This window comes from Camellia sinensis, chromosome 5 (assembly GCF_055761805.1).
Source record: "Camellia sinensis isolate YWXY chromosome 5, ASM5576180v1, whole genome shotgun sequence".
NCBI lineage: Eukaryota > Viridiplantae > Streptophyta > Magnoliopsida > Ericales > Theaceae > Camellia > Camellia sinensis.
The window spans coordinates 84,961,332-84,973,627 of record NC_138965.1 but is presented as its reverse complement, the minus strand read 5'-3'; the positions used below and the strand labels follow the sequence as shown (position 1 = coordinate 84,973,627).

The window sequence follows — 12,296 nt, the reverse complement described above, 5'->3', positions numbered from 1 at the left end:
GGGGAAACTCCATTTGCTTTGGCTTATGGCATGGAGGCGGTCATACCCTTGGAAGTTGAAATGCCCACCCTCAGAACTGAGAGTTTTGAGCCCGAGCTAAATGCCGAGGCTATTGCCTTGGAGTTGGACTTAGCGGAAGAGCGCCGGGAGAAAGCCCTCATCCATGTTGCCGCTTACCAACAAGAGCTCTCCAAGAAGTATAACAGGACAGTGCACCCCAGACCGTTCAAAATTGGGGATTGGGTTTTGAGGAAAATTATGGGCAACACCCTGGTGCCAGGAGAAGGCAAACTAGGGGCAAATTGGGAAGGACCTTACAAGATCACTGGTCTGGCGGGCAAGGGGGCTTACCACTTGGAGGATCTAGAGGGAAGAGCCATACCCCGGCCATGGAATGCGGCCAACTTGAAATTGTATTATTTTTAAGCTTTTTACTTTCCTCTTTTTTGTAAAGCAATTTTTTGGCTTGCAAAGCAGAATGTAATTCTTTTTGTCAAACTATAGAAGTCATTTTGCATTAGCACTCGGATTGTTCTTTTAATGTTTAAAACCGAGATGATTTGCTCCGGTTGGAGGAGTTGGTGTTTTGTCCAACTTAGGATCCCCAACCGAGATGATTTGCTCCGGTTGGAGGAGTTGGTGTTTTGTCCAACTTAGGATCCCCAACCGAGATGATTTGCTCCGGTTGGAGGAGTTGGTGTTTTGTCCAACTTAGGATCCCCAACCGAGATGATTTGCTCCGGTTGGAGGAGTTGGTGTTTTGTCCAACTTAGGATCCCCAACCGAGATGATTTGCTCCGGTTGGAGGAGTTGGTGTTTTGTCCAACTTAGGATCCCCAACCGAGATGATTTGCTCCGGTTGGACGGGTTGGTGTTTTGTCCAACTTAGGATCCCCAACCGAGATGATTTGCTCCGGTTGGAAGGGTTGGTGTTTTGTCCAACTTAGGATCCCCAACCGAGATGATTTGCTCCGGTTGGAGGAGTTGGTGTTTTGTCCAACTTAGAATCCCAACCGAGATGATGTATTCCGGTTGGAAGAGTCAGTGTTTTATCCAACTTTGGATTCCCAACCGAGGTGAAGTACTCCGGTTGGAAGAGTTGGCGTCTTGTCCAACATGGTATCTTGTCCAAACTTAGCAACAACCGAGATGGATATTTCGGTGCGTGAATTTGTTTTGTTATGCTCAACTGCGTCGACCATGTTATGGACTCCGGTCGACCAAGTGTTCAAATGATAAGTCGTACCGAGATAGTTTGCTGAAGACGGAATTAATTACTACCGGGCAAACACTTGGCGAAAATTCAAAATTTTTCATTGATAAAGAAATTCATTACAAAAGGTGGGGACAAAGCCCGGTTACATCAAGTGTATTGAAAGCAAAAATACAAAGAAAAGAAACCTAAACTAAGGGGGAAAGATTGGCGAACTCATCCTCGGCAGCATCAGCATCAAGGTCAACAGCTTGGCTTGCTTCTTGAGCGCCGGGCTCATCGTTGCCGGGCTGTTCAGGCACCTCGGCCTCTTCTTCCTCAGAATCTGTGTCATCCTCTCCATCTTCAAGTCCTTCCTCGGCCTCCGCTTGAAGCGCAGTAAATACATCATTTGCATATGGCACGAGGTAGACCGGTAGTGAAGCTTTGGGAGGATTGGCAAAAACGTCGGTGTCAGATCCCTGGCCGAGGTGTTCACAGGCAGACTTCCAACCGGCCTTGAAGTAGATGTCTTGTGTTGCAAACACCTGCTTCTTATAGCTCTCCTCGGCCTCGTTGAACCCGGCCTTGTTGGCAGCCCGGCAAGCCTTTTTCTTCGCCTTCTTCAAAGCGTCAACCTCGGCCTGAAGCTCACTTTGTTTTTTCTCGGCTGCGCCCAGCTGACCGAGCAGTCTATTATTGTCATGGTTGGCCATTTCGAGAGAAGCTTTAGCCCGGCCGAGTTCGGCTTGGAGGCTTTCAACATGGCTCGCAGTGTCGTTGGCTTTCTGCCTAAGCCGGTGGATGCGCTCTAGGACCAAATGTTGTTTTTGAATGGCCTGCAAAAAGAAGCAAAGTACATCAGAAAGGGGACCGAGCAAGAAGGACCGAGCAAACACCTGTGAAATGTTAAAAAGAACGCCGACTTACCCTGGCCATCGACTTCACAGAAGATTTTACCAGCCGGGTGTCAGGGACGTGGTCACTGCCTACCACGTCGCCCGGTAGGAGAAATGCTTTGGAGAGATCGAAGGCAAGCAAATGTTCTTTGTCTGCCTTGATCGATGCAGTCGCCGGGATGTCCTGTCCCCGGTGCTTCAGCTGAGGACGCCAAGCGGGCACGGGAGCAGGAGTTTCAGCAGGATGCTCGGTTGTCAGCTCGGTGACGAGCTCGGCGGAGGGATCTGCCCTTGGCCTTTTTCCAGCCCGGCGCGCTTCTCTGGCGGATTGCACGGCAGCTGCAGCCGGAGAAGCAAGGGCTACGACGGCTGCACTCGATTGACCGGCAGCCGGGGAACGGGTGGTGACGCTCGGTATCTCGGCTGAGGTCGCGGTTAGAAGGTTTTTGATCCGAGATCTTTTGGCCATTTCTTGCTCGTCAGTTAACCGGATTAATGGGACGTCTGGTAGTGTTGGATCGGGAGGTGGCGAAGGAGCTCTGAGGAAGTCAGTTACTCTACTCCGGCGCGGAGCAGAATATCTGTAAGTCGGTGTGTAGCCGAGCAATTCGTTGCAGTCTCGGCGACGGTACCTAAGCACGGCCCGAATTGCCTCGACGTTGGGGAATTGGTAGTTGGCTTGCAAGGCCTGGATAGCTGTAAAAGAAACAAGGAAACCGGTTAGTAAAACTAAAGAATAAAGTTAACCGAGCAAGTTTGAGTGGCTTACATGAAGAACCGAAGTCCTTGCTTATGAACCAGCCCGGCACCTCGGCTGTTTCGTAGTTGCCGGACACCCAGAAGAAATCATCATCGTGCATATCTTTGTCCGGGGTGCCGGTTACGATTTTTTCCTTGCCCGGTCTTATTTTCAAGTAGTAAGCCAGGCCGTCACCGGTGTGGCCCATAGTGTATTGCCTTAATATCTCGGCTAGGCCTAAATTGGCGCCCAGCCGTTGGTTCAATTCGTGTACGCCGTTGATTATTCTGTATGTGTTGGTGGACACCTGTGTGGGTGCCAGCCCGGTTCGGCGGAGGAACTCGGTTATGAGAGGGTTGAGTGGGAAACGAAGACCCCCTTCAACGATGGATAGCACGGTGAAGGGGCATTCCTCCCTACCCCAAGGCGTGGTCTCTTCTTCGGCCAGCTCGAGATGGACGTCGGCCGGGACGCCGTAGTCCTCTCTGAAAGCGGCTAGCGCGGCCGGAGTATCCACAAGGAAGCGGAACTTCCCCATTTGTGGCCGACTTACTATAGCCCGGTTGATGGGTTGGGCACGGTGATAAATTGCTGCAGCTCGGTCCTGAGAGGTTCAGGAATGACAGGGGTCCCCTTGGACTCTGCAGGAAAAGGATGGTAAGTGTAAGTGTGTGGTTTCGCTAAGAGAGCTAGACTTCAGCTCGGTCGGTAAGGGGGCCAAACTACCTCGGTTGTCTGATTAAGGAGCTCGGTCGCCCAAGCAGACCTGATGTTAGCCCGGTTAAGCGACCAAGCCCTTTGGTTATCTCGGCTTTTGCCATGATTGGAACAAACACGTTGTTTGCCCGGTTTGGCTAACTTTTCGGATCAAAAGAAGGCCCAGAGCCCGGTTCACCCCAGTTCTTCGATGTTCTTCAGGAAGACGAAGAACACCAAGAACAGTGGGAGGTTTAGGACGTTTTCTATGGTCTAAGCCCTAAAAGCTATGTTTTCGGGTCCTAATGTGTGCAAAATAAGAGTAAATAGCAACATAAGAGAGATTGGACATCTTACCTGTGAAGGGCCGAAGGTGTTCTTCCCAAACACGAAGAATGGCAGGATGGCAGTCCAGTTTGGGTCTGAGAATCGACAGAGATGGATGCAGCAGTAGAGGAAAAATGGAACTGGGGGGGCAAGTTTGTATAGGCGTTAGAGACCGCCCAAATTCAAATTCTGGCAAAAACGGCGGGTTGGCTGCCCGATGACCAATGGCAGACCGCCACGTGTCACCATTTATGGCTTTGGCAGGACTGAAGCGACGGGTTGAAAAGACGAAGAGCCAACCGAGCTACTTTCAACGAGAAAAGGTCAGCCGAGGAATATAACCGGTCAAATCTGCGGACAATTGCGTCAACTAGCTCGGTCGAAGCTTGGCATCTTGACGACCGGATAAACGTTGTCTCGGACGAGGTGAATAATCCCAGTCACGCTTCCGCGGACGGAATTAAGGGGCAATTGAGAGGGTGATTTATACTCCGGCGTTGGGCCGAGGTATAAACCGAACAGGTTGGGGGCCCAGCAGAGCAGTGGGCCGAGATGATCGACTGTTCACCCGGAGATGGGCTACCAGAACTTGGGCCGGGCAGAGTTTGGACTATGTGCTGCCCCGAACCGTGCAGAAGGTGCTCGGCCAGGAAGTGACCGGTCAGACCAGGATGCTCGGTCTGAGGATTGTCGAGATCAGACAGACCGAGAGGCCGGCGCTCGGAAAGGCGCGGTCAGCCGAGGTAGTTGACTGACCGGCGAGAAGACCGAGCAAAGGAGGATCCCGGGCTAAGCTTTGCCGAGATGCCGCCTAGCCCGGTCCTTCATTCGGTTATCCGGTCGGGCGCTTAAGGTAAGAAGCATGGTATGACCGAGGTAGGGCAGCTCGGCTGCCGAGCTCCAGCTATGCTGGCAGGCAGTTGAGAGCAGGTGATGAACGGCATGGTTTAAGCTGATAGATGGGATAGCAGAGCCACGTGTCAGGAGATGACAGGGAGTGGATATGGGGCACAGAAGGTATATAAGCCTGTCTGCGCCCCCCATACGAGATAGACGAACATTCTGTAAGAAAATCCTTACACTCAAACACTCTCTCCCTTCTCTCTATTCCCTCTAAGGTGTGTGCTAACTTGACCGTCGGAGGGTTTTTCCGGCCACACACCGCCGGGTAGCTCATCCTTATTGACTCGCAGGTGATCGGACATCGACGGAGCTTGGAAGAAAGGAATACGGGCACGCCGGAATATCTGCTCCCCGTACAATGGTAATAAATAATATGGTATGTATGATAGGCATAATATATAATTACTGTATTTAACAATCCCAGCAATAGAGATCTCCATTGACACCCTTCAATTGCAAATTGCTTAATGCTAGTAATGATATGAAGGCCTCGTTTGGGAACAAATTATTTTAGTAACTTTTTGATTTTTTGGTTAAAATATGAGGTAAAAAAATTAGTATGTTTGGAATGACTTTTTAGTTTTTTTTTTTTTTTTTACGAAAGAATGTGCAAAAAGTAAAGAGAAAATAAAATCTTAAATTTTTTTGTATAAGTTGTTGGCTTTTTAGGTTTTTTAGTTACTTTTTGACTTTTAAGCCAAAATAATGAGTTGCCAAACAAGGCCTAAGAATGTTGATAAATTATATCAATGACATATGAGATAATACATAATAACTGATAGTATAAAAAAGTGATTAATGTAACGTTATTATTATCCCAATAATATAGATCTCCATTGACATCCTTCAATTACAAATTGCTTAGTGCTGGTAACGATTATGTTGATAAATTATATCAATAACATATGAGATGATACATAATAATAGATAATATAAAAAAGTGATGAATGTAACGTTATTATTATCCCAATAATAGAGATCTCCATTGATAACCTTCAATTTCAAATTGCTTCATGCTAGTAATAAGATTAAGAACATTGATAAATATATCAGCAAGTATATCAATTAGACTGATTTTGAATTTGGAGTACTATATAAATCGAGACAAAGTTACATATTAAATATAATATTTCGTTTGGTTTAATTTGCTTCATATAAAATAATTTAAAATTGAAATAAACCATACTGATAAAATATTGGTTAAAAATTGAAATTTTGATTGTTCTTGGACAATCCACTTGGTTCCACCAATTTTTCTTACACCACTATTTATTTTTTTATTCTACTTAAAGGGCATGTTTATTTATGTATATCAATAATGATTATGCAAAAACATTTATTTTATTTTTCAATTAATTATACTAAGATCCCTAATTATTAACGAATATTACTTTACTTATTCATTTATGAACTATACATATTAACCATCTTGTCACGACCCGAACCCGCCCCCATGGGTTAGGGACGCAACCGGCCAGTAACCATGAGATTACCTACGGCCTCAAACCAAACCAAATGTATTTTAACAGAGTTAATGGGGGCCAAACGGAAGCAAAATTAAAAACTTTGTCCATAGAGCCGTGCTTACATGCACATCAAACAAACCATACTCAGATACGTTAATAACTCACATCAAAAGTACGGTCTCACAAAAATTCATTACAGACAGGATCGTCCAAAACGAGTCAACCTATAACAGACTATGTACGTACAGACATGCACTAGGTCCTTGCCAACAAGACAAAACATAGGTACATAGTGAAAGGGCAAGGATGGTCTCATGCGCGAGGCACAAGGCTGACTCTCCCAAAACTCCTGTTGTTTCTAGCAGACTTCACTGGGGCTGGGTTTGGACCTCCCTTGGCTCACCTACAAATACATGAATGAGCGTGAGCGATAGCCCAGTGAATAATATCAAATATAACAGTTGCATAACAATATGTAGAACAACATGCTCCAAACGGCCTTGGGCCCAATTCATACTTCTGTTTAACAACCAAATATATATATAACTATACGAAATGCAAGTCAAGTAACTGTAGTTCCAAACATTCTGGCCTTTGGCCCATCCGGGTTTCCATTCATGGCAAAACGGCCTTCGGCCCATTCATTCATGTCAAAACGGCCTTTGGCCCATTCATTCATGTCAAAACGGCCTTTGGCCCATTCATTCATGTCAAAACGGCCTTTGGCCCATTCATTCATGTCAAAACGGCCTTTGGCCCATTCATTCATGTCAAAACGGCCTTTGGCCCATTCATTCATTTCTTCTTGTCAGACTTTTGTCCACAATTCCAATTAACCACTCATAATATTTATAGGGGAATAACGATTGGACATTGACAAGTTTTCAAATATTGATATTACTCACAATGATCGGCTTGTGGATGCGCCCTGGAGCTTGACCCTACACATTTCATGAATACAAAAGGGTCACTAACAGTTCAATCCGTTCTTTAATTCACATATTCCTCTTTAGGCTTTGTTCGTATCTCATTAACTCATTTACAATGCTTAACATATGCCTAAGAGTGCTTACAAGTGAAAGGGAACGGAAAACGAATCACAGAATGCATGAACAAAATTCCAGGAAACAGGGTCCCCGCTCGAGCGTAAACTTCTCCGCTCGAGCGGACCCTTAAGGCCTGCTAAAGTACTGGTTGCACGAAAGATGCGCTCGAGCTGAAGGCCTGTCTACAAGACTCCACGCTCGAGCGTGAGGTGTCCCGCTCGAGCGGACATCCAACTCTGCAAAAATGCTGGGAGCACGATTTTCCCGCTCGAGCGGCCATTACCCCGCTCGAGCGGACCTCAAAAATCTGGGTTTCCCAGATCGTGTTCTTGAGCTCCAATACGGTTTTCCATCTACATTTCTTGCATGCAATGGCTCAAATTACACATTTACACATGCTAACATGCTACTAATACAAGATTACAACATTAGGAAGCTCAATTTCATGATTTATCTACATGCATGTCCCAAAACATCTCAAACCCATCATCAACATGCTCAAACTCAAACATTCAAGACTTATACTTCCATGATTTGTACATGCATGTGGGAGATGCTCATCATTCCCCACTCAGATGGTACAAATGGCGATTACAACATGAGCTTTAACCAAAACTCTACATGGATCATGTGTTTCAAGCTCAAACATGCAAATTCAAGGTAATCTCTTACATGCATGAGTTCTAAGACTTCAAACTCAACAAAAATCAACTTATTACATGCTCTTGATTACAAACAACTCTTGAACTCACAAGATTACAAGTTCAATTCATAATTTCAAGAGTCAATGGCTTACCTAGAAGTCCAATTCTTCAATCTATGGTCCAATTTGAGTTGGACTCCAAGATTCCAAGCCCTCAAGATCAAACACAGATTTTTCTCTCTTCTCTCTCTCTAAAGGTCGGCCCTCTCCTCTCCTTAGAGTGAATATCAGCCAAAATGAAGGTATATGAGAGAATGAGATGTGTAGTGCTCAAATGCAAGAAGCCCCACTAGCCACAATTAAGATATTAAACAATTGGAGCACAATGTCATTAAATAATTCAATTTAATCTGGCCCGAATAAATTTTCAATTAAATTTCACCGTAGGCTCTAAAAATTATGCCAAACACAATGGCGTAATAAATTTCGGGTTCTGTGGCCGATAAGGCCCTCGATTGAATTTCCCAAGCTGATTATTCGAACAGATATTCCTATGGTGAACAGGTAAAACTTCAAAATCATATATATTCACATAATGGCACACAAATCATATCAAACATATAATCACAATGACATTTGGGACCAATTAGCATAATACAGAACAGGGGTATCACAGTCTTCCCCCCTTTAGGAAGTTTGGTCCCTCAAACTTAATTTACCTTCGTCGGGAAATAAATGTGGGTAGCGTAAACGCATTTCCTCCTCTTTTTCCCATGTAGCATCTGTCCCATAGTGTTCCTTCCATTCCACTTTCACCATTGGAATGGATTTGTTTCTCAATTCTTTCACTTGTCGATCAATAATTCTTTCCGGCCATTCAGTATATTCCATATTTTCATCAATAGCAACCCGGTGATAATCAATCACATGTAACGGGTCTCGGAGGTAACCCCTTAACATCGACACATGAAACACGTTATGGATCTGCTCAAATCCCGGTGGCAAAGCAACTCTATAAGCCACTGGACCAAGTTTCTCCAAAATTTGAAACGGCCCAATGTAACGGGGCGACAACTTGCCCTTTTTCCCAAACCTGACTTGGCCTTTCATCGGAGAAACACGGATGAACACATGGTCGCCGACCTCATATTCAAGAGGTCTTCTCCGAACGTCTGCATAATTCTTCTGTCGGTCTTGAGCTGTTCTGAGCCTTTGCCGAATAGTTTTGATCTTTTCAGAGGTGTCCTGTACAATTTCAGGCCCAAGCAAAGCTCTGTCTCCGACCTCTGTCCAACAAATAGGTGATCTACACCTCCTACCATACAAAGCCTCGTATGGTGCCATACCGATGCTGGAGTGGAAGCTATTATTATAAGCAAATTCTGCAAGTGATAAGTAATCCTCCCAACTCCCTTGGAAATCCAAGGCACACATGCGAAGCATATCTTCCAAAGTTTGTATCGTTCGCTCTGACTGGCCATCTGTCTGTGGGTGGAATGCAGTACTGAACCTTAGTTCTGTTCCCATAGCCTCCTGCAAACTTTTCCACAATCTAGATACAAATTTCGGGTCCCTATCTGACACAATGGACACTGGGACTCCGTGCAATCGGACAATTTTGCCAACATAAATAGTAGCCAATCTGTAAGCAGTAAATGTAGTTTTAACAGGCAGAAAATGTGCAGACTTAGTCAGTCTATCAACTACAACCCAAACAGAATCCATACCTCGGGAAGTCCGAGGTAGGCCAACAACGAAATCCATAGTCACATGTTCCCACTTCCATTCAGGAATAGGAAGAGGTTGAAGTAGGCCGCCTGGTTTCTGATGTTCAGCCTTAACTTGCTGACACTGAAGACACTTGGACACATACTCTGCAATCTCTTTCTTCATTTTAGGCCACCAATAGGTTTGTTTCAAATCTCGATACATTTTATTGTTACCCGGATGCATAGCAAATACAGATCTGTGGGCTTCATCTAAAACCCTCTTCTTTAGCTCCGGGGTATCAGGAACACATATTCGGTTTCGAAATTTCAACATTCCATTTTCGACACTGTACTCTGCTTTTGGGCTTACTTCAAATTCATCAATTACCTTTCTGAGGAGCTCATCTTCTTTCTGTTTCTGCTTGATCTCATCAACAATTGCCGGTTCGGCTGTAATAGCGGCTATCAATCCGCCCTGTTCACATACCACCACTTCAATTTCAGACTTTTCAAAGTCTTGCAAAATCTCCCTTTGTTCAGTAAGCAAACAAGCCATACTCCCTGTTGATTTTCTGCTCAAGGCATCAGCCACTGTATTAGCTTTCCCGGGATGGTACTGAATCTCTAGGTCGTAGTCTTTTATCAGCTCTAGCCATCTTCTCTGACGCATATTCAACTCTTTCTGCGTGAAGAAGTATTTTAGGCTCTTATGATCCGTGTAAACTTCACACTTTGCCCCATACAAGTAATGCCGCCAGATTTTCAAAGCAAAGACAACTGCAGCCAATTCTAGGTCATGTGTTGGATAATTCTTCTCATGTGGCCTCAACTGTCGGGAGGCGTAAGCAATCACCTTCCCGTTCTGCATTAACACACAACCCAAACCCTTATAAGATGCGTCACTGAAGATCACAAAATTTTCCGTACCTGAGGGTAGTGTTAAAATTGGTGCGGTGGTCAATCTTGTCTTCAATTCATGAAAGGCTGATTCTCTTTCACTATTCCATTCAAATGGTTGTCCCTTACGCGTCAATTGGGTAAGAGGCACAGCTAATTTCGAAAAGTCCTTTACAAATCTCCTGTAGTACCCGGCCAAGCCCATGAAACTGCGAACTTCTGTCACGTTAGTTGGTGTAGGCCAATTCACAATTGCTTCTATTTTCTGCGGGTCCACTGAAATTCCTTCCTTGTTGATTACATGCCCTAAGAAAACGACCTCGTCCAACCAAAACTCACATTTCTTTAGTTTAGCAAATAATTTCCTTTCCCGAAGTATTTGTAAAACAGTCCTCAAATGATGTTCATGTTCAGGTCTATCTTTAGAGTATATCAAAATATCATCGATGAAGACTACAACAAACTCATCAAGGTAGGTTTTAAAAATTCTATTCATTAGGTCCATAAATGCTGCCGGAGCATTAGTCACTCCAAATGGCATAACAAGAAATTCAAAATGACCATACCTCGTTCTGAATGCGGTTTTCTCAACATCCTCTGCTTTAACCTTCAGCTGATGATACCCAGATCTCAAATCAATCTTAGAAAACACCTGTGATCCCTGCAACTGATCAAATAAGTCATCAATACGGGGTAAGGGATATTTGTTCTTTATCGTTACCTTGTTCAATTCCCGGTAATCAATGCACAGGCGTAAGGTACCATCCTTTTTCTTTACAAATAACACTGGTGCGCCCCAAGGCGAAGTGCTAGGCCGGATAAACCCTTTATCAAGAAGGTCTTGCAACTGTTCTTTTAATTCTTTCATTTCGGCGGTAGCCATCCTGTAGGGAGTTTTAGAAATAGGCTGGGTGCCTGGCACAGTTTCAATAGTAAACTCTATCTCCCTATCTACCAATTCCCCTGGTAATTCATTTGGAAACACATCTGGGAATTCTCTAACAATGGGAATATCATCCAATTCAACATTCACGGATTGTTCAGTCAATACATAACACAAATAACCCTGGCATCCCTTCCTGATCAGTTTACATGCTTTCATTGCAGATATCAAATATGGTGGAGGCACTACCCCATTTCCCACAAACACAATTTCCTTCTGTTCTGGTGGTCTAAACACAACCCTCTTTGTCACACAATCTATAGTGGCACAATATTTGGTCAACCAATCCATGCCCAAAATTACATCGAAGTGTCTAAAGTTTAAGGGCAACAAATCTACATATAGGGTAGCATCCTCAATATGCATGTCACAAAACCGATATTTATAGTCACATAACACAGATTCCCCCGATGGAGTAGGCACACATAACAAATATGGCAACAATTCTAGGGGTCTTTTCAGTCTAGATGCAAATGCATATGTCACAAATGAGTGCGTCGATCCAGAATCAATTAATACAAAGGCATCCTGATTACATATTGAAATAGTACCTGAGACAACGGCATTGGCATTCCGTGTATCACCCGGAACGAGTGCAAAGACTCTCCCTTGTCTCACTGTATCCCCAGTAGTAGCAGATCTCAAAGTGTTTCCCGGCTTCGGGATCGATGCAGTGGAGCTAGCAGCTATCTTCCCACTATTCTGATTACAATCTCGGGCTATATGCCCTTGTTTCCCACACTTAAAACAGGCTCCTGATGTACGGTAACAGACTCCACGGTGCTTTTTGCCACAAATGTTGCACATGGGAGCTGCGTCTCGGGAAGAATTGGAAG

The 12,296-nt window shown here is 44.6% G+C and overlaps 1 protein-coding gene across 1 annotated transcript; it reads right to left on the bottom strand.

The window, feature by feature from the left end:
* Positions 1 to 1,292: 1,292 nt before the first annotated feature.
* LOC145790133 (uncharacterized) lies at positions 1,293 to 2,699 on the bottom strand. The gene is made up of 2 exons (XM_082867966.1): positions 2,123 to 2,699; positions 1,293 to 2,031 (listed from the first exon to the last, which is right to left on the bottom strand). The coding sequence occupies exons 1-2, from the start codon at positions 2,558 to 2,560 to the stop codon at positions 1,402 to 1,404; spliced, it is 1,068 nt and encodes a 355-aa protein (XP_082724092.1). The 5' UTR covers positions 2,561 to 2,699; the 3' UTR covers positions 1,293 to 1,401.
* Positions 2,700 to 12,296: the final 9,597 nt, after the last annotated feature.